At 45.0% G+C, this 25286-nt stretch overlaps 1 protein-coding gene across 1 annotated transcript in view; it reads left to right on the top strand.

Moving 5' to 3' along the window:
- EIF2B5 (eukaryotic translation initiation factor 2B subunit epsilon) overlaps positions 1-25286 on the top strand; it is a 37430-nt gene that overhangs the window by 5701 nt on the left and 6443 nt on the right. Inside the window, exons 2-15 of the mRNA XM_061637504.1 lie at positions 1128-1252; positions 3088-3273; positions 3399-3576; positions 5824-5904; positions 7547-7624; positions 8672-8984; positions 11312-11457; positions 12053-12191; positions 15848-15949; positions 16540-16647; positions 16862-16952; positions 17932-18055; positions 21745-21870; positions 23376-23486. Coding sequence (XP_061493488.1) covers positions 1128-1252; positions 3088-3273; positions 3399-3576; positions 5824-5904; positions 7547-7624; positions 8672-8984; positions 11312-11457; positions 12053-12191; positions 15848-15949; positions 16540-16647; positions 16862-16952; positions 17932-18055; positions 21745-21870; positions 23376-23486 — 1908 coding nt within the window. The remainder of the gene's footprint in view (positions 1-1127; positions 1253-3087; positions 3274-3398; positions 3577-5823; positions 5905-7546; positions 7625-8671; positions 8985-11311; positions 11458-12052; positions 12192-15847; positions 15950-16539; positions 16648-16861; positions 16953-17931; positions 18056-21744; positions 21871-23375; positions 23487-25286) is intronic.

The following is a 25286-nucleotide window of genomic DNA, read 5'->3' as shown; positions in this document are numbered from 1 at the left end:
CAGGGCAATCCTATGCAGATATCCCATTGTGTTCCTGGAGACTTACTTCATGTGTTCATTGGGGCTTGCTTACTACTCAGGAGGGAGCTTACTACCCCAGGAAAGTGCACAGGATTACGGCCTTAATTCAATAATCAACTAATGCAGTTAGCCAGTTAATTAGTGGAGCTGAGCCTAAAAAAGAGAATGGGAAATCAGAGGCAACTGCTGAAAATGTACAGTAGTGCCTGTCTTGTTACAGTCTCATGGTTGCCGCTCTGCAAAGCCTGTCAGCCGCTTGCCTGCCTACTTACTGAGATCGAAGATGGGTTCATTTGGATGCCATTTTGGCTCTAGTGCCTTACTGGAATGAAACTTGAAAATATTAAAGATGCCCTTTTAATGAAAACTCCAGCTCACTAGTAACTTAGCTAGCGGTTTTAATATCCTCAAGGTGACACCTGTAGAGGGGATTTGGTAATGTTCAGATTTTTAATTGGCTAATGCTAACAGGCAGACTGAACGGTGACTAAGTTCCCGAACAACATAAACCTTTTCCATTTGGCAGTGCCTTTAAAGAAGAGCAAGATATTATTCTAACAAGCTGCCCAGCTGCCCAGGGCTGTATCAGTGACATGAATTCTATAAACCAAGGCCATGAGGTTGTTAATTTCAAGGTCAAACTACTATTTTGTTAAATACATGGTTCCATTTAATGTGTCTGTGGGTTTTTTTAAATAGCACCTGTGAGGGATCCAATCAGGATTGGGACCGGGGGGGGGGGGGGAAGGGGCCCTGTGCTGCTATCTGGATGAACATCACCCCTTAAAGTGCTGTTTGCTGTGGAAGGGAAGCCGCTGATGGCACCAGGAGTAGTTTGTGGGCTGATTTTTGTCAGGTCTGCTGTGGGAGGACATGGCTTAACACACACACCCTGCTGTGGTCCTGATCCTAATCCCCCCTATGGCTGCTATTTAGAAAAAAACACAAACGGGCATAATAAATTCATTTGCAAATTTAAAGTCATGTTAGTTCATTTGTCAATTTCATGGGAGGGTTGTGTGTGCATTTTACTGCTAGCGCAATTGTAGGACATGGTATATAATACATTTTTTTGCAAGGGGGACTGACTTTTCTTTATCCCGTAGGCGCTGATTCCTCTGGCAAATGTGGCCATGATAGATTATACCCTGGAATTCCTGACTGCAACTGGAGTGGAGGAAACCTTCGTCTTCTGCTGCTGGAAGTCAGCAGAGATCAAGGAGCATTTACTGTAAGAGCAGACACTTTTTTTTTGTTTATCCAAAGAAGGAGCATCTTCTGCTCTTCTTTCAACCCTTCTTCGTTTAATCTTAGGGCAGCTACTCTTGCTGATGGTGAATGTGTGATTTTTGTAGGCCGGGGTGATCAGCCCGCAGAACCTCTTGCTTCAAGGGGCACATAGGCAGTCATGGGCTTATGGCATGCAAGGGATCTAGAAAAACCCCCCAAGTCCATACAGGCTACAGACATTGGCTGTGAGATCATGCTGTGCTTTTACATGAATTCCAGCTGCATGGAGTTGTGTTGCTGGGGTGGATGCTGCATTTGTGAATATACTGTGTGGTAGAACTGAGGCAGAGGGAGATTTGGGGTGCGGGGAGAAAGGAGTATTTTTGCACCAGAATGAAAAAGCAATTGGGAAGCTGCCCTTACTTTCCTCAAAGTCTGTTGTACACACTCTCTATATATCCAGTTGTTGTTGTTATGTGCTTTCAAGTCGATTACGACTTATGGTAACCCTATGAATCAGTGACCTCCAAGAGCATCTGTCATGAACCACCTTGTTCAGATCTTGTAAGTTCATATCTCTGGCTTCCTTTATGGAATCAATCCATCTCTTGTTTGGCCTTCCTCTTTTTCTACTTCCTTCTGTTTTTCCCAGCATTATTGAATCATATCCAGTAGGGTATAGTTAAGATATAAAAGATTTCTAAACATCAATTCATTATTTCCAGCTCTCTTTATTTTGATGGGATCTGTATAGGAGATGTTTCTTGTAGATGGTGTCTTTTGTACTTCATACACAAGACAATATATTTGTTTTCCATGATAATTTGGAATAATAAGTCTCCAAATCATAGCAGGGCAGCAACACAGTGTTATAAAGAACAGCTCATCTGGGCTAAGCAGACTTGTGTTGTGTATCTTTTTGCTCCGTTCAGGTAGATGAATTTGGTGATTTCAGTTTATAACACGGATTTTTAAAAATGTATGTATGTGTTTGGATTATGCTGAAGGCCCTTATGCTGAAGGCTCAGAGTGTCTTAACAGCAAATTGTTGTTGTTAAAACTTTTCATAAAAATGTATCAAGGCGTCATTACAAAATACAAAAACATGATAGGGTAAACATGATAAACAAAAAAATGGTTAAAACAGTAATAAAAGCAATAATAAAACAATTTAGTACAGTATAGGGGGTCTATGTCCCTTTAAAAACTCCCCCGTGCATGGAGAACTCTTCTAGTGCAGCCCTGTGCATTTGGAAGTAAATCCCGCTGTATCCAGTGGGGCTTATTCCCAAGTAACTGTGCACAAAACTGCAGCCTTAGTTTCTATAAATGTGGGGTGGTAAACAGCGTAAGAGGCAACTCTGAGCTGTTCAGCAGCAGGTGTTGGAGGGTGTCTTTCTTTGCCTCCCAATTCTGTGTCATGTCGCCAGGCCTTTCATGCTTTTGGGGCTGCTTGCCAAGGGCAGGGATCAGTCTGTGTAAAAGCAGAGGTGGCGGAGGGAGCAGTATGTTGGGATTATAAGAATTGCCTCTAAAACTTTCCCTTGTCTGTTTAACAACTGCCAAAAAGGTTTTGGGTTATCTCCACCACAGCTATGAAAGCTTGTTTTTAAGGAATGAAAGTTGAGTTTGGCAAGATTCTGCCTCCCCTGCTGGGTTCTCCATGTCTTGCTTACTCTCACCATGGCTGTGCCTGCACAGGCACTTCAAGCCACTTGATTTGTAGTGTAGTTTTTGTTTTGACTAATGCCTGAAAAATAGTAAAGATGCATCTCCTTGTGTATACCAGTGTGCAAATGTCTCCTCTTATTCCGTTCTCTCTGCATTCTCTACCAGGAAATCTAAGTGGTGCCATCCATCCTCTCCAAACACAATACGGTTTGTGACCTCGGACCTCTACCGCTCTCTTGGTGATGTGCTGAGGGATGTTGATGCCAAGTCACTGGTTCGTTCTGACTTCATCCTTGTCTCTGCAGACGTAGTGTCCAATATTAACATTTCCACAGCTTTACAGGAACACAGGTGCGTATCTGGGAGGAAGATGCAACAGCCTTTCTTGTTGAGGTGGTGTGTGACCGTTTTCTCGTGGGAGGTGTCAGTTAAATTAAAATCCCTTTGTTCTCCATCTTATCCCCCTCCCTGTGCAGGTTACGGCGGAAGCTGGAGAAGAACGTGTCTGTGATGACCATGATTTTCAAAGAATCCTTGCCAGGTCACCATGCCAGGTGCCAAGAGGATGATATCATCCTTGCCATGGATAGTGCTTCCAAACGAGTGCTGCACTACCAGAGGACTCAAGGGCTGAAGGCCTTCCGGTTCCCCACGGTGTGTTAATAGGGGAGCAAGTGGCGAGCAGCCTCAGACTGTGACGTTCTCCTGAGAATCGCATTGTTGGGGATGCTGTGATGTTCCCTTCCAAGACGCAGGGTTAGGGTTGGGCTTGCTTTTGAGCTTGGACAATTCATGGCATCTCAGGCTTGGGTTGCCATCTGTACAGTGGGCATAATGCTGTCTTGCAGGATCAGTTGATGGTTGAAAAAGAAAATGTTGCATGTTTGCTTAATACAAGCGTCGGGAACCTGGGGCCTAGATGCAGTCTGCAAAGCCTTTGAGTCCCTGTTCTTCCCCACCTCCAGCAATAATGGTAAAAAAGGTCCCATTCATGCGAGAGAGAGTTAAGAGGGGTAAGACATAGGGGAGAAAGAAAGGGAGATGCAGGCCTAATGCAGGGGTGGGGAACCTGCTGCCTCTGGGCCAATCATGCCCCCAGGGGGTCCCATATGGCCCCAAGGCCATTTTCCCCAAACCCCACCCACCAACTGACTCTAGTGACGTCAGCTGATGGGTGGCAGGACAGGGTTTAATCCTGCCTTGATTGCGTGATCCTGTTCCCAGGCAGAGAACAAGCCCCAGTTCAGCCCAGGTAACCCACTTTTCCTTCTGGCATGATTCTGTAAAGGCTGGGTAACAAAGGTGATAGTGGGTGATGAATATCAGTCTTTTACTTGAAATGTGTATTTTGATGCAAGTATGTTTGCATGATGATGTAACACTGTAAAAGTTGTGTGCTAATGCTCTTTTTACTGATTTTTCAAAAACATCATTTCTAAGGGGAAAAAAAGATTGTGCAGCCGAGGCAACAGGATTTAATCTCCGCTCACCAGTTGAGCAGGGATTAAAGCCCTGTGCAAATGTGATCTTGGAAGCAGCTTGTGTACTTTTCCAAGGGCTTTAACGTCAGGGGCCTAAAGGGGGAGGGGGGGAGACTTGGACGAGGCTTTTCCAAGTCCCCCCCCCTTATGTTCCCAATTGTGAAGACTTAAGGGATTTTGGCAGATGGGTGCCCCTGCCCATATACCAATCATGTGACATCATAATGACATTGTGTGATTGACAGGGGGCCCCACCCTTGTCAAGTTTGGCTCACAAGGCAGATCTTGATAAGGATCTGGCCTACGGAGCCAAATAAGGTTCCCCACCCCTGATCTAAATAAGAGGAGATGGAGAGGATGAGAGAGCTAGGGAAGGGAGGCGAAGGTCACTGTGTGGATGGGTGTGGCTTTGGCCTCACCCAGTGCTGGCATGCAGCGCCTGGAAGGTTACCCCATCGAACATCTTGGGGCAACCATGTTTTATATGCAAGTGACTGGATTCTTAGACTAGGTGCATAATTTGTGCTTTGAGTTCAAATCCTAGACAAGGTGACACAACCAAGAAAAAGGTGATAGCCCCTGGCTTTTGTGGGACCCATTGCTTTGTGACTGGGCACATGCTTTGCTTAAGGTAATGGATTCAATCAGTGGCATTTCTAGTCAAAGGACCTTGGGTCGTAACAACATTTCAGAAAAAGACACCTCTGCCTGCAACCTTAGAAAGCTGCTGCCTCTCAGAGCAGACAGTGCTGAACTAAATGGGTCGGTGGGCTCTCTTGAGGTGAAGCATTTTTATATATTCATAAAGAGAATGCAAATTTCTTGTGATACCTCTGTTAGCACCTCCACCTAACTCATGAAGCTGTTCCTGGAGACTTTAAGAAGTTAATCATTTTAAATCTCATTTCATCCTGCCGATGATGTCATAGCAGAGTGCTCCACAGCTTCCTAGGTTCCTGGTGGGGTGTAAAATACACTAACCTTTCACAAATAAAAAAAATCTTTTTTAGTTCTTATTTACAATATGAAGTTCTTGATTACAAAGAAAGTAAGAAGAAAAGCAAGTAACAATGATGACACTGACATACAAACCAGCACCAGTAAAAGAATGGAATGCCGAGAACCTTTTGGAATTTTCTCCTGATTCTAGCTTATATTGTAACATTTTCTTCATAGAGAGGCGTCTCTTTGCTAGAGTGCTTTCTATTCTGTGGGCTATTTGTATCTGTGCACTAAGTGCTGCTGCAGCTGCTACAGGTGTTTCAATATGGCCTGGTTGTTAAGTTTGGTTCCTGTCTGTCCTAACCTCTCCTCCTGCCAGATTCTTGCTGTAAATGCCCAAATTAAGCACGGAGAGATGTTGGTCTCAAACGTGATGAGAGAGGCTCACGAAGCCTTGGCTGTGTTCTTACCTTTTCAGAGCTTGTTCCAGACCAATACTGAAGAAGTGCAAATACGGCATGATTTGTTGGATTGTCACATCAGCATCTGCTCCCCCCAGGTAGGTTCTGCTAAAAACAGTTGATGTCATAGGCAGACACAACATTGCTGCACAGGGTGGGGGGGAGGGAATTCTTGCCTCAGCCTTTAGGGTCACTTCATATTTGAGTGGGGATCGTTATTCATTTGTCTCAAGGCGATACGCTTGTTGTCATGTGCCTTCAAGTCGATTATGACTTACGGCGACCCTATGAATCAGCGACCTCCAGTAGCACCTGTCATGAACCACCCAGTTCAGCTCTTGTAAGTTCAGGTCTGTGGTGTACACAGTGCAGTAAAAATGGCTAAAAACAGTTTCACTGGATTGAAACAAACTTCCAGCAGCATCTTTACAGTGTTGGATGTCTTGACCATTCGATAACACGACTGCTGTTGTCTTATGTGTTGGTGCTTGGCTCTTACGTAACTCACAACTAGTTACTCGGATGTTTGCTGGACTGCTACACTTTCTTGAAATTTGCAGTTGTCATGAACCAATCTTTTGTTATGAAACTGAAGAATATAACAGGAAGGCATGTGAAAGTTACTATCAACCCCTGGTAAACTGTTAAGGGTGGGTGGGTGGATTTACCTATTTGTTTAGATGGTGTGGTTGGGTTACTTTTTATTACAGTAAATAAAAATGATTTATAAAAATAGTTTAAAATGGCACAGATGGCAACAGCAAATGAATTGAAAAACAATGCCAAGTAGACACCCCATGGCAGAGACCTGTCCATCCAGCTGGGAAGACTTGTTGGAACAGAACGTCTTCAGTTCTTTCCAGAAAGTGCAGATAGTGGATGTATGTTGACAGAAATGCTATTCCACAAAATGGGCAGCCCTGCTAAAAGCCCTGCTCTTTACTGTGTTACTGTGGGGTGGGTCTCTGATCTCTTTGGAACTTGAAGGAGAAACTCTCATGCAGACTGCAGTGACCTACTGGGTAGACAAGGGAGAAGGCAATCTCTCAAGTGACCTTGTCCTGAGTTGTATAGGGCCTTCCTTATATGTAAGCACCAAAGCCTTGAACTTGGTCTGGTAGCAGGTTGGTAGCCAGTGCAAATCCCTCAAGCAAGGTATTATTTGTGGCAGTAGTTTGCCCCCACAAGCAAACTAACTGCCATGTTACGCCCCCAGCTGCAGACTTTGGACCAACCTCTAGGGTAACCCCACATAGAATGCATTACAGTCATTCAATCTTGCGCTTACCAATGCATGGACAACTGGTCAAGCTTTCCCAATCCAGGAATGGCTGTAGGTGTCTTACCAGCCAAAGCTCGCACAAGGCAAAATGTTATTGCAAACTCTGGTAGCTTGATCTCCCAGGCTGAATGCTGAGACTATCTGGTGTCTGCTACTAGGGAAAGAGTTTGTGTGAAAGGACTGTTAGCATCTCTTCGGCATGGGGGAATGAGTGCTTTGTTCAGCAGTGAAGCTGCTGGAATGTATTTGCTGTTGCCCCAGTTGCACCTGTGATAGGTGAGATTGCAGGCAGTAAGTATGAAGTTGTATTGGCGTGTGTTAAATCTCTTGTGTCACACAGAATAATAAAGTGCCTTTTAGAAACTCACCGCATCTGCCTAATCTTGATTCAAAGCTCTCAAGGGAAATGGTGACTTCCTGTTCTGGCTTTTTTGCCCTTCTGTTGCTTCTTCTTGCAGGTGGCGGAGCTGTTCACAGATAACTTTGATTACCAGACTCAGGATGACTTCGTGCGTGGACTTCTGGTGAATGAAGAAGTACGTTTGTGCTATGAGAGGATCAACAGCCTGTGTGGCTGCACAGTGTTCGTGTTAGGGATGGACAGATGTACTACCCGTGTTTCTAACTGAACACATTTTGCATAATTTATCACTTTTTTGTGTAGCTACTAGATTCTGCAATTTTTAGTATTTTGCATAATTCTGTTTTCTGGGGGTAGGAGCTCTGCAGGACATTGAACCTCCACTGTACACAGTCCTTATAAACTTGTTCTTGTTTGCATTTAAGGATAGTGGTCCAGAATGCTGATTTTAATTTTTGTTCTATAGCTCGTGGTGTGCGTAGTAGTACACTTAGTCTTTCCATTTTTTACTTTGTGAATTGTTTTTGCTTTTGCTAAAGGGGATATATGTGTTGTCTCATCCTCTCCTGGGTATGGGGTCTGAAATAGTGATTGATAACCTATGAGAGTAGCTTCAAATAACAGAGTGACGCATGTGGGTCACAGCAGTATGCAACGAAAACCTTGAAGAACAAATTGAAGACAGATGGAGCTATCAGGAATCCAAAATCTGAGTAAAACTCCAGCTTACTTGTGGAAAGAAGTAAAACTAACGGCTGCTTTCCTTGGGAAGCAGGGGCTAAGGCCTGACCTTGCCTTGTTGTTATAAATAACAATTTGATATATTACCCACCCTTCACTCTAAGGTTCCAGGGAAGGTCACAGCATTAAAAACAGTTTAAAACCAATTACAATCATAAGAACACAGTGGGACCTAAAATATATGTACATCCCAAGTGTCAAAGGCTAGGGTACAGAGTGTGTCTTCAGCATATGCCAAAAGCTATATAGTGAAGGTAATAGATACACCTCTGTGGGGAGGGAGTTCCACAACTTAGGGATTGTCACAGAGAATGTCCTTTCCTGGGTCACTACCTCCTAGGCTTCTGAGGGTGGTGGTACTACCGAGAGGGCCCCCTGAGATGATCTGTAGGGAAGGAGGTAGTTTTCCAGAGATTTGGGGCCCAAGTTGATTAGGGCTTTAAAGACTTGGATTTCTGAATAGCATCTCTCTGTTCTCTAGGTCCTGGGCAACCAGATACATATGCATGTGACATCAGAAGAGTACGGTGCCCCCGTATCCAACTTGTTGATGTACGAGTCAGTGTCCTTTGACGTCCTTCAACGCTGGGTTTACCCACTGACTCCGGAGATGAACTTTACCGATGACAAGGCACAAAATTGCACTCATTCGCGGCACAACATCTACCGGGGGGCGGAGGTGAGCTTGGGCCATGACAGCATGTTGGAAGAGAACGTCCTCATCGGTCAGGGAACGTCTGTTGGCAGGAAATGCTCTATAACCAACAGTGTTATAGGCCCCAACTGCAAAATTGGTGAGTTCTTCTGTAGGAAGGAGATGTGGGTTGCCCGAGAAAGCGGCACTGTTGTGCGGCTCTAAGAACAGGAGTTCTGATGGAAAGAGAAGAGGCAAAGGGGGAGGGGAACTGGAGTTTGAAGCTGGGGAGAAAGGGCCAAATTATCCATCCCTATCTTAGGGAATTGGTGTGACCACTCCAACACTGTAACGCAGCCTTCTGCCCTCCAGATGTTTTGGAATACAACTCCCACTTGGGGCCGGCACCAGGCATGACTGGGCCCTTGGGCACCAGCCGCATCCTGGCCCATGGCACTGTAGCCCAACCCCCGCCATATAGGCAGTGTGGGCCTAATAAGCCTGCACACATGCCCCACCTACTCTCCCATTCCTGTGAGTGACGTATGCGCTGTGCACGCATGCCTGCCATCAGCCAAGATGGCAGCTGGGGCATCAGTCCCTTAGGGAAGCCACTGCCACCATTTTGGTTGATAGCAGCATGCGCGCACAGCGCATACGTCATTCACAGGAACAGGAGAGTAGGTGGGGCATGTGTGCAGGCTCATTGAATCCCGCACTGACTATATTGGGGGGGGGGTGCCTAGGAGCTCCCTCTCTGCAATCCGTGGCAGGGTTGGGAGCCAACACTGCCGCAGATTGCAGGTGTGTTACCCTACCACGCTGAGGAGAGCCCTCTGAGCCACAGGGGCCCTCAGCCAGGGCCTGACCTAGCCACTCTTTGGCACCAGCCCCGCTCCCACCAGCCCCAGCCAGCGAAGATGGAGGGCACCATCTTGCCGAAAGCTGCTGTAGTGAATACAGGCAATACACACATCAGGAACAAGGAGGGTATTGGGTGGCCTGGATTGGTTTAGGCTCAAACCAGATTCGATCAGTTTCAACTCTGATCTGCCCCAGTCACATGTAAAGTGAGAAGTATGCGCTTGATTTTTAAAGCAGCAGGGATGCGCTTCAGATGGTCGTGGTCCTCACTTTTCCTGTGACTGTGTTACCTCTTCACAACTTCTCTCCCAGCTTTGCTTTTTCCTGAGTGGGCTCTGATATAGCCCAGCTGAGCGAAACATGCCAGATGAAGAGGCTACAGAGGAGGCAGGCAGAATGTGAAGCTCAGTTTCCCTTCTCCATGTTTCCCTTTGCTCTAAAAATGCGATCATCCTCCACCGCTTGCACTTGCTGATTATCATTGATTGGGGCACACCCTCATTTTAAACAAACTGATCTTCCACGATCATGTAACCCGAGCTTCAGGTCAAGGTAGGAAACTTCCACTGTCTCTCCTTACCATTTGTTCATTGAATGTTATTCCATATTGGAAGAAGCAGTATTTGCTGGCCTGGCCTCCGCCTGGGAGGAAGGATGAGATATAAAGTTAATAAATAGGTAAAGCATGATTCCAGGCTTTTTTTAATGCTTCTTTTTTCATGTTTACCCTACGTAAAAGGCCTGCTGGTGCCACTATTGTTTCACAGAAACAACGTGTGTTTCATGCTTGGAGCAGATTCAAAAATTTCACAAGTACCGTATGATTTAGTACCTCTGGGACTTGGCTACTTCAGAATGCGGATGCGGGTGGTCAGTTTGAGGCTCCCTGACATCACAAGTTCTATCCTTGTGGAAAGCTAACCTGCTTGGGAGTTGGGTGGGCCGGGAAGGAAGTAGAGAGCTAAGGCTCTCTCTGTTCAGTACTAGCTTGTGACATGCAAGCAGCTTTCAAATGCGGCATTCCCCCATGCGCGTTCTGACATGGTTTTGTTCTGGGAGGGTGCATACAGCATACTTTTCCCCTGCTAGTTTGGGTGAGTTCTCATCCTTGAGTGCCATTTTCCCAGCACTGGTGCCAGGCTCAGAGCTGTCACATTGTGCTGGGGAAGGCCCTTGGCTCAATGCAGGAAGTCCCAGGTTCAGCCACTGGCAACATCTTCAGGTAGGGCTGGGTGAGTCAGATCCTGGAGAGCTGCTGCCATTCAGTGCAGACAGTGCTGAGTGAGAGGGACCAGTGGTCCAACTCGGTAAAGGGCACATTCCTGTGCTCTGTTCAGAACACGGAAAGTGTCACAGAGCTTACAATCCACAATAGACAGACGTGAGAGGGACAGCGAGTGGCAGGGGTGGGAAATGGGCACGTTTTGACAACAGAGAAGCAAATAAAGGGAAGACTAGGGTGATTCAATGCATACATCGGCCGTTGTGCCCCCCGGTTTTTGCACTGAGTGTCTGTAGGGTTAGTTATGGTGTTGAGTGCTTCTGCTACATCTTGGTATTATGTATGAATATACGGCATCGGATGACAATGCAGTTTCCCATCCTTTGGGTGGTGTTTGGCAGGTGATGACGTCATTCTGGACAGGGCATTCCTGTGGAGCGGTGTCCGTGTAGGGGACCATGTAAAAATCCAGCAGTCGATTGTTTGTGATGAGGCCGAGGTTAAGAAAGGGGTAACGCTGAGTCCTCGCTGCGTCCTCACTTCCCAGGTGAGTTTGAGGTGATGCTGCTCTGCCGTTGGCGTAGGCTTGTGGTGACCGTTCAGCAGACAGGGTGCTGAGCCTTTCTCCCCAAGAATTTTGGCTGAAGACTTGCTTATGAAAGCCTTGGGCTAGTTACTCACCGAACCTTTGCTGCCAATATGTAAAATGGGGATAGAGGTGATCCACACTATGGGAGTCCTTGCGACATAAAGATTGTGAAGCATTTTGAGCGGCATATCAATAAACGAAAGCTGTCAGTTCTGCTGCAAGGCAAGAGAGTGATGACCAGAATAATTGCTAGCAGCTGTGACTACTGACCCTCCTACAGGGATTTAGATTTCAGTGGTGGTTGGTGATTCCGTGTCAGTGGGATGACGGAATCTTCTTTGGGTTTAGTCTAAACTTTAAAGGAGTTGTTCATTGCGCTTCAGGGGATTCTTCTGCCCCACTGACATGGAGCCACCAGCTGCAACTGTTGGATTTGTTATTCAGATCATCCACCCACATGAATGCTCTGGAATTTGCAAATGCTGTTCTCTCCCGGAAGACTCAAAAGCACTGGATGTTCCTGATGCAGAAATTAAGCAACGTTTCTATCTAGGTGGTGGTGGGTCCTGACATGGTCCTCAAAGAAGGCACGGTCATCTCCCTACATCCCACAGATGAGGAGGAGGAGGACGATGACCAGTTCAGCGACGATTCTGGTGTGAACAAAGAAGAGAGCAAAGTGAAGTTAAAAGGTGTGCGAGTCGTTTCCGTCTGGATTTGCTGGGTGGGTGGGACCTTTTTACCCTTGTGCCTTGTATTCATGATGCCTGTTGGTTTTTACACAGTCTGAAAAGTAGACAGTGTAAAGTTGTTTGAGATGGACTAAGCAACTACAGTAGGGCCCCACTCATACGGCAGGTTAGGTTCCAGACCCCTGCCGAAAAGCGAAAACTGCCAAAAAGTGGATCAGCTGTAGCGCGGGGGTCTGGAACCTAACCCTCTGATTGTGCCAGAGGAGGGGAAGCTCAGCTGTAGTGCGCTACAGCTGATCTTCCCCTCCTCCAGCGAGATCAGCTGGAGTGCAGGAGTCTGATCGCGCCAGAAGAGGAGAAGATCACCTGTAGCACGCTACAGCTGATCTTCCCCTCCTCCAGCGAGATCAGCTGGAGTGCAGGAGTCTGATCGCGCCAGAAGAGGAGAAGATCACCTGTAGCACGCTACAGCTGATCTTCCCCTTCTCCGGTGTGATCAGCTGAAGCGTGGGGAGCTCCAGCCCCCCCTCCAGCTGATCGCCCCACTGGCGCCGTATTAATGGATCGCCAAAAAGTGGGGCGCCGAGAAGCGGGGCCCTACTGGAGTAGGAGTGCCTGTCCCTAATGAAGCAGTGGGGAGGAGATGTGGGGGAGGAGAGTGGACTTCAGCTCCTTGTTCTAGGAACGTGCAGTTTACAGCAGGGACAGGTGACCTGGAGACAGATGTGACCTCAAAGCTCTTTGTGTCAGCCTGTGAGTTCTTGAAATGACTTATTGATTATATATATAATATATGTGTGTGTACATGCACGCACACACACACACAGAGGGAGCATCTTCTCTCGGAAGCAAGGTGAGAATGTTTGTTAGATAACTAGAGGGGATATGATGGAGGGTCATGAAATTATGATTGGCGAGGAAAAAGTAGATACAAAATTTTTATAGCATTATATATAAAGAGAAAACATAACATTCAGGGTCTTCAGGGTGGTGCCAGCATTTGGAATTTATTCCCAATGAGCATTTATTTATTTATAACATTTATTTATTATTTTGTTTATATCCCGCCCTTCCTCCCAGCAGGAGCCCAGGGCGGTAAACAAAAGCACTAAAAACACTTTAAAACATCATAGGAACAGACTTACATTAAAACAAAACATCTTTAAAAACATTTTTAAAAATGCTTTCAAGACATCTTAAAAAAAGATTTAAGAACCTATTAAAAAGCAGTTCCGACACAGATGCAGGCTGGGACAAGGTATCTAATTAAAATGCTTGTTGAAAGAGGAAGGTCTTCAGTAGGTGCCGAAAAGATAACAGAGATGGTGCCTGTCTAATATCTAAGGGGAGGGAATACCAAAGGGTAGGTGCCACAATGCTACAGGTCTGCTTCCTATGTTGTGCAGAACGGACCTCCTGATAAGATGGTATCTGCAGGAGGCCCTCACCTGCAGAGCGCAGTGATTGACTGGGTATACAAGGGATAAGGTGGTCTTTCTATATCCCACCTTTCTTCCAAGAAGCTCAAGGTAGCATACAAACATGGTTCTCTCCCTCCCAATTTTATCCTCACAACAACCCTGTGAGGTAGGCTAGGCTGAGAGACAGTGATTTACCCAAGGCCACCAAGTGAAGCTTCAAAGGTTGAGTGGGGATTTGAACCCCGGTCTCCCAAGTCCTGGTCTGACACTCTAACTGCTACACCACACTGGCTGTCATGAGGCAGGCTCCTACAATGTTGGGGGTCTATCCAGTGTTAATCGTACTTGGGAAGTTCAGGAGGCAGCTGGACAGCCACGTGTCAGGGATGCTTTAAATTGGATTCCTGCATTGAGCAGGGGGTTGGACTCAATGGCCTCAGAGGCCCCTTCCAACTCTACAATTCTATGATTCCATGAAATGAAAGGACATGACTAACTTAGGTCCAGTAATTTCAGTAGGTCTACTCTGAGTAGAACATAGTTGGATACAAACCTTTGTATTTAGGTGTCTGCTTCAAACTCATCTATTCACTCAGGTTTTTGCCTGAGAGGTGATCCAGCTGTGCTGATGCAGAAGCTGTTCTACTGATTTGTGAAGTATTTTTCTAATTGCTTTATGAATATCGTTTTATTTATTTATTGCATTTGTATACCGCCCCATAGGGTTTACAACAATTAAAAACATTAAAAACAATTACTGTTGGTTTTGAGCTGTTCCCCACCGTGGTATTTTTTCCCCCTTAATGTTGAACGTATAGATTACTCTCCCCCACATCAAATAAAATAATGATGGCCCTGGAGAAGCCTCCAGTATGTTCAGAGGCAAATGGTGGGGGAAGCGGAGGACTGTTGCCGTCATGTTCTGGTTGGGGAGTTCTGGGAGGCATCTGTTGGCCCATCATGAGAAGCAAGATATAATGGATTAGATAAGCCTTCAACATCTGGTGGACTCCAGGGTGGCAAAACCTGGATTAGGTGGATTTTCGGCTGACCCAGCAGCGCTCTTCTTACTTTGAACTTGAAAAGCAAAGCAAAGGTCTTAAAGACCAAGGCGCACTCACAAAGGCTGAGATTTGTAATAAAAATCAACAAACTGCAAATGTGCACTACTCAGTCAATATCAAATGCTGCCTTCAGCCTCTTTAAATAGTCATTCTAAAAGTCTCTGATTAACTTTAATACCAAAGAATACTGTCAGTGTTTTTAAAAAGTCCAAGCTACGTCTACCTTGAGCTCTTTTTCACCAATGCTAAGCCAATTTTTTAGGAAAACTCTTGTCCGTATGGCATAGATCTAATATAAAAGGTTTTTTTAAAAATGTTTTTAACGTTTTGTTTTAATGTATTTTAAGGTCTTTTTATGATGTTTTAAAGTGTTTTTGACGTTTCTGTTTGCTGCCCTGGGCTCCTGCTGGAAGGAAGGGCAGGGTATAAATAAAATAATAAATAAATAAATAAAATAAAATAATAAATAAATAAATAGTTTGATCCTTTTTAAAAGGGAGATCTCCACTGATAACCATGGTGTGGTTATTATTTTTTTTAAATAGAAGCAATCAGATGAAATAATCATTTTTTAAATGGAAGTAATTTTTTTTTAAAATGGAAGTAATCAGAGAACAAATTAAACCAGAACTATCATTAGAAGCTAAAATGATGAAACTGATGTTGTCATACTTTGGACACATCATGAGAAGACCTGATTCACTAGAAAAGACAATAATGCTGGGAAAAACAGAAGGGAGTAGAAAAAGAGGAAGGCCAAACAAGAGATGGATTGATTCCACAAAGGAAGCCACAGACCTGAACTTACAAGATCTGAGCATGGTGGTTCATGACAGATGCTATTGGAGGTCGCTGATTCATGGGGTCGCCATAAGTCGTAATCTACTTGAAGGCACATAACAACAACAACAATCAGATTTAATTGGCTACTCTGTTGTAGCGAACAATATAAAAAAAAGATTAGTGCCCAGGGAAGATAAAAATGTGAAGATATAATGGTAAATGTGTACAGTACTGTTTTAACATTGAATAAGTTGCTGTGCTTAATCTACTGACCATTCGTTGGCTGAACCATATCTTTGTTGGGGACATGCTGGCTGCCTCCATTTCTCAGCTCAGCCTCTTTTTCAAGTGGTTGAAATCAACTCAATGTTGCCTCCCCCCACCCCAGGTTACAGTGCAGCAGATGTTGGCTCAGAGGGCAGAGGTTATCTCTGGAAAGCAGATGATGAGAATGATGTGGACCAAATGGAACAAAGGCAGAGTCTTTGGGGTAAGAGGAAAAATGGCGCTCGGGCAAAATGGGTTTGGACAAGCACCTATTGGGAGAACGCCACAACCACAGAAGAGGGGCTGTTAACGCAGGGCCTTGCCCACCAACAACTTTCCTGTCCAATTCCCATTGGAATGAATGGGCGTTATGCAAGAATGCAGAAAACAGTTTAACTGTGTAAATGATTGACTTGCCGCTTGTTAAGGCATCCACAGTATGGCACAGCAGGATGCTAATTATACTAGGAACCATGAGGGCAGGCAGATGCTCTGAATAACTTGGGAGGCCAGGTTGATGCCTTCCATAGAGAAGATCTTGCACTCCCAGGAGACAGTTTCCTTTCCTGCTACCTGCTGTGGTGTCCAAAATCGGTTGAGAGCATCTTGTGAAGCATAGTCCCTGGAAAGTTGAACAAGGGTACATTTTAAAAGGCATTCAGGAGTGGTTGCGTGGCTTTGCAAGAATGCCCAGCAGAATACAGGTGTCATATTATCTAGATACTGGCGTAGAAGTACTGAAGGGGTGCTTGGCCAATATTACAGTTTTTGGGAACTTCCATAACCATAGCTGACTCTTTCCATCTTTACTAGGCCCTATTTTAAATGCAGAAGAAGAAAGTGAGACAGAAAGTGATATGAGTCTGGGGTCTGAGGAAGCAGACAGTCGAACAGCTTCCCCTCAGCTGGATGACATCAAAGGTAAGAACTTGTTGGCTTTTGGGGTATGAAGCTAGCTCTGCATGCATCTTGCCCTAGGGAGAAAACTATTTGTGGAATGAAAAATGCTAGTTTGGCTACTGGACTCTCCATATTTGGGAACTGATGCCTGCTGCTGCTGTTGGCTCTTTCCTACTGAGTGTCGGTTGGTGTTCTTCGCTTCGGAACTAATGATCTGCTCTGCTATTGGTTGCAGTTTTCCAGAATGAAGTGCTGGGTACTCTGCAGAGGGGTGAAGAGGAAAACATTTCCTGTGACAACCTGGTTCTAGAGATCAACTCTCTCAAGTAAGCCCACCTTTTCCCTCCAAAACTTTTGGAACTCACCAGCAGGTTGGGGGTGTGGAGGAGTTCTCAGTCCCACAATCTAGAGACAGACTAGTGTACAGAGCCCTTGTACATAGATAATTGCTTGTATGCAGCCCATTGTTATGTGCAGAAGGGTCTGGTTTGTATTTGTGTTTTTTGAAATTTTTTATTATTATTAGTTTACACACTTTTTTCAGAAAGGTGAATTCAAAGTGACTGTGCCCCCTAAATGTGTTCTAGGATTTTCCCCAACCCTCCAGAGCAGATTTGGGAATGGTACAGGGCACGCGGGGGGCGGGAGGGAGGGAAGTCCCATTGCCTAAGCAGAAGTTGTTACACTTGTGCAGTTATAAAGTTGAATGCTGACCATGAGCTCTGGTGCCCAATTCTTATGCTATGTTCACTCATTTGTTTTTGTAAGGGCAAGGCAGAGCTACATCAAGGCAGAATAAAGCAGCCTGGGGGTGGGGACGGGGACACAGAATACAAAAAATGTTCAATGTGCAGGTTTTACTTTGCAAACTGTCATGGGTGCTGGCCATAAGAAAGATCCAGTATGGCAATGTTTTGAAGACGTTATCTCTGTCTGTGAGAGGGAACACATGCAACATGAACCTGGGTGAAATGAAAAAGTGTAAAAGAACCCGTAACTTACTTAGTTGTAAAGTAACATGGTTCTGTGGTCAGACTTCCACCACTGATGAAAAAATATATGAAGAAGTCTCAGTAGGAAACTATAAATCAATATTTTTAATTGGATTTTCCCCCTGCTCATTTAACTCAATCCACCCTGCAATATCACAATAGTAATTACATAGTATTGTTCAGGCACTGTAGATTTTACTTGAACTATGCAAGTTGGTAGTCAGTAGTATACCAGACAGGGAAAATAAACGTTTTTTCCATGTGGACTTGAGATGTCCCATAACACCTTGATATCTTTCTATTCCCCATATAGATATGCCTATAATATTGGCCTGAAAGAGGTGATGGAGGTTCTCAGCAAGGTGGTTCTGGAGTTCCCATTGCAGCAAATAAACACAGAAAAGGATTCTCAACATTACTGCATGCTAGTAGTCCCTGTGAGTGTTGCTCCTTCCTTGTTTGATTCAGCATCTGTTTTCAGTACCTCGGGAGTTCACCTGTGTGTTCAGAGAGAGGGTGGTATTTGCTGTTCCAGAGATGCAGGTCTGAACCAGCTGTTTCTGACGGTATAATACTGCTGGATTCTCCCAGACAAGAGTTTCCTGTGTTGGGTTAAGTCCAGAGAAAATGCTAGTGATGTTTGCCATTTTCCTGTAGCTTATCCACTTCTCTGTAGTGGAAAACTTACTATTTATTGATTTAAAAATACTTATGAGCCCTTCATCAGGAGATTCCAGTGTACAAAAGTGTGAACAAAGTTCAGTTCATGCAGCATAAATTCAAAGCCAGCAAAATAAGCATATCAAAATCCAAAACAAGTCAAAACAAAAATCCCTGGTGCAGATAAATCTCCTTTTTTCTTTTTTTGTTCTGTCGCAGTGCAACTGTGTCTGAAGTCTTTTGATAGCTTCTCTAGTAACGCCACTTTCCTGGAAGTATAAAATAGCAAAAAGCTGTTAATGGGCTCTGAACGAAATGCTTTATTTAGTGAGGCTTCCTTGCTGTTTCCAGGGCATTTATTAAATCTTGAAGGGAGTGGGGGTGGATTGGCCAAGAATGCGAAGGATTCCTCCCTTCCATCCTTTCTCCTGTTCCTGGCGGTCTGTGCTGGTAATCCTTGCAGTGTCCTGACATGTCTTGGGTGAATGCAGGCAGAGCTTCTGGAAGATTGCTTGAGTGACAGCTGCATTCGACAAGTGGTGTCACCTGGAGTGGTCCAGTAGGGGGTCCCACTTCACTGCTCCTTCCTTCCACTTCTACTCTAGTGTCATGGGAAGCCGCCTCGTACCAAGTCAGACTGCTGGTTTATTTCACTTAGAATTGTCTAAACCAGGGATGAGAAACTGAGGGCCACATTCCCTTGTGGGCAACCTTCCTGGGGCCGTGTGCCAGTGGAGTGTGAGGCATCTTTGTTAGAAGAGGCTCCAGTCCAGCCATGCAAAAGTCCGAGATTTCTGCATGTGCATCTCTCCATTCCGGCAAACAAGAGACAGCAGTGCAGTCGAAGGACACATTCCAGCCAGGCAAAAGGACTGGAGGAGGGTGCGGAGCACTGCCAGTGAGGGGGTGTGGCTTGGGGAGAGGTGTGGCCTAGCCAGAGTCTGGAGGGCCATATTTGGCCCCTGGGCCTCCAGTTCCCCATCTCTGGTCTATGCAGACTAGCAGCAGCTCTCCAGGGTTTCAGGCATGCATCTTTCACAGCTCTGTCTGAAGATGCCAGGGCTTGAACTCAGGACCTGTAACATCTCTGTAAAACTCTGAGGAGCCTTTGACTTGAAATGCAATGATGTTTTAAGGACTGCTGACCTACTAATATTTTACTGTTTAAAACTTCTTCACTGGCACCTTCCTGCTCTTCCCCCTTCCCCCCGGGACCTTTTGTGTTGTTTTTCCAGATGGATATTTTGCTCTGGGTTGGAATCTCTCCCTTCTGTTTATAGCTCTCTCCTCTGTCCCCCCCCCCCCGGCACTTGCCAAGGCAACCTCCCATGTTGTTCTGGAGTGCATTTGTTGGGGGAGGGGGCTGCAAGAGGTACCAGAAGTTAGCAGAACCACTGACAGAAGTCCCTGTTGGATCAGAGAGCCTTCCATCAGGAGATGGACATGGTTGGATCTATTCCAGTGCTTTTAATATTGCTGGGCCTTTCTGTCAGCTTAATGTTTTCCATGTCTTAACTGGTTTTATTTACTCCTTACATATTGCCTTGGCTTCTTACAAAAGGTGAAACATAAGTAACTCATTTTTTGTAAACGGCTTTTCATGGTACATTTAAAATGCTAGAACTTGCTGTTCATTCTTGCCATGTGGAGAGTGCTGCCAGGATGTCACTCATGTTCTCTTTGAGTGTAAACAAAGTTTGTGAATGAATTCTGAGTTTTCATGCCATGCAAGCTGCCCTCTTGCTATCCCTCCCAGGTTAAACCCTTCCCCCATCACCTATATAGAATGTACAACTCCCACATTCTTATTTTAATTTGCAGAATAAATATCAATTTTCTACAATATCAAGATACTTTAAGAAACAAAAAGTAATCAAATATTCAAAATAAAAGAATTTTTTTTACAATATATATATTAAGAAGCAAACAACTCTTATCCCTGGGAGAACATGAGGTTATTAGTTGGCGTGATGGTTGCCTTAGAGCAGCGGTAGCCAATGGGGTGCCCTCCAGAAGTTGCCGGCCTTGAACTCCCATCATCTTTGACAATTAGCCATGCTGGCTGAGTAATGGAGTTGTAGTTTAGTGACTTCTGGAGGGCCAAAGTTAGCCACCCCAGCTTAGAGGCTTTCAAGATAACATGCATAGTTATAGTTTATTTTGGCTTTGCCTAAGTCTCTGATCTGTAACCTGTAACTAATTCTTACAGAGCAAAATAAACAGAAGGGGAGGACATGTAATTCTTTTTAACTTGTAGCTGTCATGGTGTAATAATTTCACAATATTACAGTGTATGTGATGGAGCTGCACTGTTAAGACCTTCATCACCTCTGAACTGCTAAGTCTTTAGACAATAACCATCCTGGGGTCCAGTAGAAACAATGCACAATGTCAAATTATGAGAATTCAAAATAGTGTCAAATGTAAACGTTGCTGCAGATGCTAATAAAGTCTTCTACCATGGCTTTGTCAAGGCAGTTCCAAGTTCTGGTTTCCAAACATCTATCTTTTTTTCATTTGAAATGTGGTGTTGGAGGAGAGCTTTGCGCATACCATGGACTGTGAAAGAGACAATTGGGTGTTAGAACAAATTAAACCAGAACTATCCCTAGAAGCGAACATGATGAAACGGTGGTTATCATGCTTTTGGACACATAATGAGAAGACACGATTCACTAGAAAAGACAATAATGCTGGGGAAAAAAGAGGAAGACCAAACAAGAGTTGGATTGATTCCATAAAGGAAACCACAGACCTGAACTTACAAGATCTGAACAGGGCGGTTCACGACCGATGCTATTGGAAGTCACTGATTCATAGAGTTGCCATAAGTCGTAATCGACTTGAAGGCACATAACAACAACAATCTTTTTTTCAGGAAGGAACTAGATTTCACACTATAAATGTGTACAATGTGATGGTTGAGGCATTTTTGCCTTAATGTAGCCTTAACCAACCTGGCGTCCTCCAGATATTTTGGACTACAACTCCCATCAGCCCTAACCAGTGCAGCTATGCAGGCTGCAGCTGATGGGAGTAGTCGCCTGAAACATCTGGAGGGCACCCAGTTGGCAAAGGCTGCCTTATTGTTTTCCATTAATTTTGACAATTTCAGAGCTAGGAGCTATTGCCAGCACGTCTGGACAAACTTCAGCAATAAGATTATCAACATGCTAAGTTAGACCATTAGTCCACGGAGCTCAGTACTGTCTGCTCTGACTGGCAGTGGCTCTCCAGGGTTTCTGGCAGTACTCCTTCCCAGGCCTACTGGGAGATGCTGTGGATTGACCCTGAGACCTTCTGCATGCACAGCAGATGTTCTACCACTGCACTGTGGCCCTTTCTTGTAGGGCCATATGTTTGTATATAATTTGGAAAATAATGTAAAAATATATTAGTATATAATATTTTGGTTTAAGAGGTCACCTTCTTGTCTCTCTTCTCCCCCCCCCCTCTATCTAAACAGTTATTGAAGAATTGGGCTCCCGTCTTCAAAAACTACATCAAGCGGGCATCGGATCACTTGGATGCCTTGCATGCCATCGAAGAATTCTTCCTGGACCATGAAAACCTATGCATGGCCATGGCCAAAGTAAGTTATGGCAGTGGAAAGGGTGTGTGTGAGAGTAAAAGTGTTTGTTCCACCACAGTTAATGTGTCTGGTTGAATTGTGGCTTGTTTTCTGAAAGTAGTGCTTAGCTTTGCCTCTTATCAGGCAGGGAAGGGTCCATGTGCTTGTCAGCAGGAGTTGATTAAGAAGCTGTGTTCTGATAGTTGAAAAGGCCTTGTTTGTGTAGCCAAGGCTACACTTTGGCAGTGTTTCTCTGCCAACTGTGCTGTGTGCCTCTAGTTAAAGAGGAACATCCTAGACATGGTAATTCAAATGCCTGTTAAGTAGCAAGAGCACACCAACCCTAAGATCAGATCCCATACCAGAAAATAAGCTTTTGTAAATACTTAGGAGGACCCAAGCGACTCAAACTACAAGAGTTCACACAAAATCTTCTTCAGCAAACACTACCTTCCACCCTTTCAAATTCTTCTTCTGTAGCCATGTTGACTAGAAGCTTGAGTTTGAAGGAGGCATGTTAAGTGAAAACTGAGACGTTTGAGATTCTGCTCAAGCTGCTGGGTTTCATGGACTGCCCTGTTTCACGCTTAGCGTTACCTCAGGCAAATATCCAAATTCCCTGATGGATGTTCGTGGTCACAGAGAGTCAGGACTGGAGCTCAGTTTGTAGGGCATAATGTTTTTTAATGTGAAAGAATTTGGGTTCATTTCTGGTTGGGAGGTGTTGGCTGCTGTCAGTCAGGTTTTGAGAATATGGGACTGGTTTTATCTCGGCAGATGCCTCTGGCTAATTGCACCATATTTAGCTTGAATTCAGACTTGCATCCTACAGTTTTCTATAGAGGACATAATGCCTCTCTACTCATTCTTTGCTTTTCTCAGCTGATGAGCCGGATTTGCCTCCCCCTGTCCCCCCCCCCGGCATGTATTTTCAATGAAATGGATGACACAACTATCCAGTTACCCTTCTCATGGAACTCAAGCCCTACCCACCTGCAGAACAGAGGATGCCCTCACCTTGCCACTACCCTTTCCCTCCCTGTTGGGCTTCAGGCCTACCCTGATCTCAGCTGTGCTGAGAAGCCCAAATATGCCTTGTTCTCCTGAAGTACTTGAGCCTTCTGGGTTTAGTGGTGTGGGGAGGAGGCCCAGACTTGCCCCAAGGTCGCTGAGTGTCTCAGGAGCAGGGGATGTAATTGAGCTACACCCCTCCACTGGCACGAAGGAGAAGATGTGCTTCTGTGGCCAATTGCTCCCCTGTTGTTCATGCTAGCCTTTGATAGAAAAAGAGGGCTTTCATTAATGTGCAGGCATTTCTGTGAAGCCTCAGAAATTACAAGAGGATTGTGCGAGTCTCATCTCGTGCACAGCTCCCTGTCCTCGGCTTCAACATCCTGCACCCCAGTACCTCTCCTTCCAACCAAGATACTGAAATTGGACTGCTATAGCTTTCAGGTCCTGAGGAAGCACCTGATCGGGAATAAACTGTCCATCATGTCTAAGTACCTGTGCTCTGGTTGTTGCAGGTGCTGATGACTTTTTACCAGCTGGAAATTTTGGCAGAAGAGATGATTCTCACCTGGTTTTCACAGCGGGACACATCAGATAAAGGCAGACAGCTTCGTAAGAACCAGCGGGTAAGTCTCTGGGGCAGGAGCAAGCCTTTGTCAGCAGCTGGGCTCACTTTTTTGTCTTCAGGCCGGGGGCTGAATGTGGCTCTCAAGGCCTCTGTTTGATTCTTGGGAGCACACCTGAGTGTGCTCCAATGCCTCTTGGTTGCCAGAATGATGGTGGGTTTGTGCTGAAACCGCTGACTTTTGTATGGCTGAAATGCAGCCTGTTGTACAAAGTCACAGCAATTGCTCCGCCCACTTTTGCCTCTGGCCCTGCCCACCACTGGCATGCAGCCCCCTGAAAGTTCCCTTCAAGGGAATGTAGCCCTCAGGCTGAATAACCTCCCCCTCCCCTTTTCAAGACTTCAGGAAAGTTTGAGTTTTGAATGAATGAATCTTCCACCTTGGAGAGCACTGCCAGGAACCACCTCTGCAGAGAGAGAGGCATGACCTGTCAGTGCCAGGGAGGTTGGTGGGACCAGCAGTTGCTGCTCAGGATTGCAGCCTTGGAACATTAGAGTGGCTGTTGTGGGAGTGAAGGAAATGGGAGTTGATTTTAAAGCACTCAAGCTTCACTACTGTCATACTCAAGAGTTTTATTAGAAGAGGAATTGACTCCCATTTTCAGAAACATGCTGAACGGGGAATGTAGGTTGTCCCATTTTTGGCAGACAGCTCTCCTGAAGCTGCACTGAAGAATTTTCACAGCAAAAGGCATTTCAGAGCAGCCACTTTCTCTTATATGCTTTAACCAGCCAGGACTCATTTCTGTGTGTATGAAATCCAACTGTTGTGCATCCTTGGCTGTGGAGGCTTATTGAGGCTTCTCCGGGGTCCAAGATATTCATGGATTTCTTCAATGTTGACTTCCTTCAACAGAGGGAATAAAGTCCCATTTTTGGTTCTGAAAAGTCTGAGCCATACACAGCATTTGGAGTAAGTTCACATGTGCATTCATTGCTTAGTGACTGCAGCGCCAACTGATGGATCACATGTATAAAACAACCACACTTAAGAGCATAAGAAGAGCCTGCTGGATCAGGCCAATTATTATTATTAAATTTATTAGTCGCCCATCTGGCTGGTTGTCCAGCCACTCTGGACGATGTACAAAATAAAACGTACAAATACATTAAATGGCCTATCAGGTCCAGCATCCTGTTCTCAGTGGCCAACCTGAAAGACCGTCTTACCCCTTATATACCCAGTCGATCACTGCGCTCTGCAGGTGAGGGCCTCCTGCAGATACTATCTTATCAGGAGGTCCGTTCTGCACAACATAGGAAGCAGACCTGTAGCATTGTGGCACCTACCCTTTGGTATTCCCTCCCCTTAAATACTAGACAGGCACCATCTCTCTTTTCGGTGCCTACTGAAGACCTTCCTCTTTCAACAAGACTTTTAAGTTGACCTTATACCACTCTGCGTCTCTTTTGGGATTGCTTCTTAAGATGTTTTTTAATTTTTTAAAAAGGATGTTTTTACTAAGTTTTGTTTTTGAGATGTTTTTAGCTTTTTGTCCCTTGTTTGCCACCTTCTGAGAGAAAAGGCTAGAAATTTTATTTATTTATTTAGCCAGCTAGTTATTTAATTATTTATTATTAATAATAATAATAATAATAAAACTACTACTACTACTACTACTAGATGCCTCTGGGAGAGCCCATAAGCAGTGCAAGAGCAGTCTCCCATCCTGCAAGTCCCAGCAATTGGTATTCAGAAGTATGCTGCCTCCATCAGTGGAGGCAAGAGTGGAGCCATCATTGTTAGTAGCCTCTGTCTGAGCCTGAAAGGGTATAGTTCATTCTACCACTTCATTCTTTT

This window comes from Rhineura floridana, chromosome 7, assembly GCF_030035675.1.
Source record: "Rhineura floridana isolate rRhiFlo1 chromosome 7, rRhiFlo1.hap2, whole genome shotgun sequence".
NCBI lineage: Eukaryota > Metazoa > Chordata > Lepidosauria > Squamata > Rhineuridae > Rhineura > Rhineura floridana.
The sequence above is the reverse complement of the archived record's forward strand: the minus strand, read 5'-3'. Positions and strand labels throughout refer to the sequence as shown.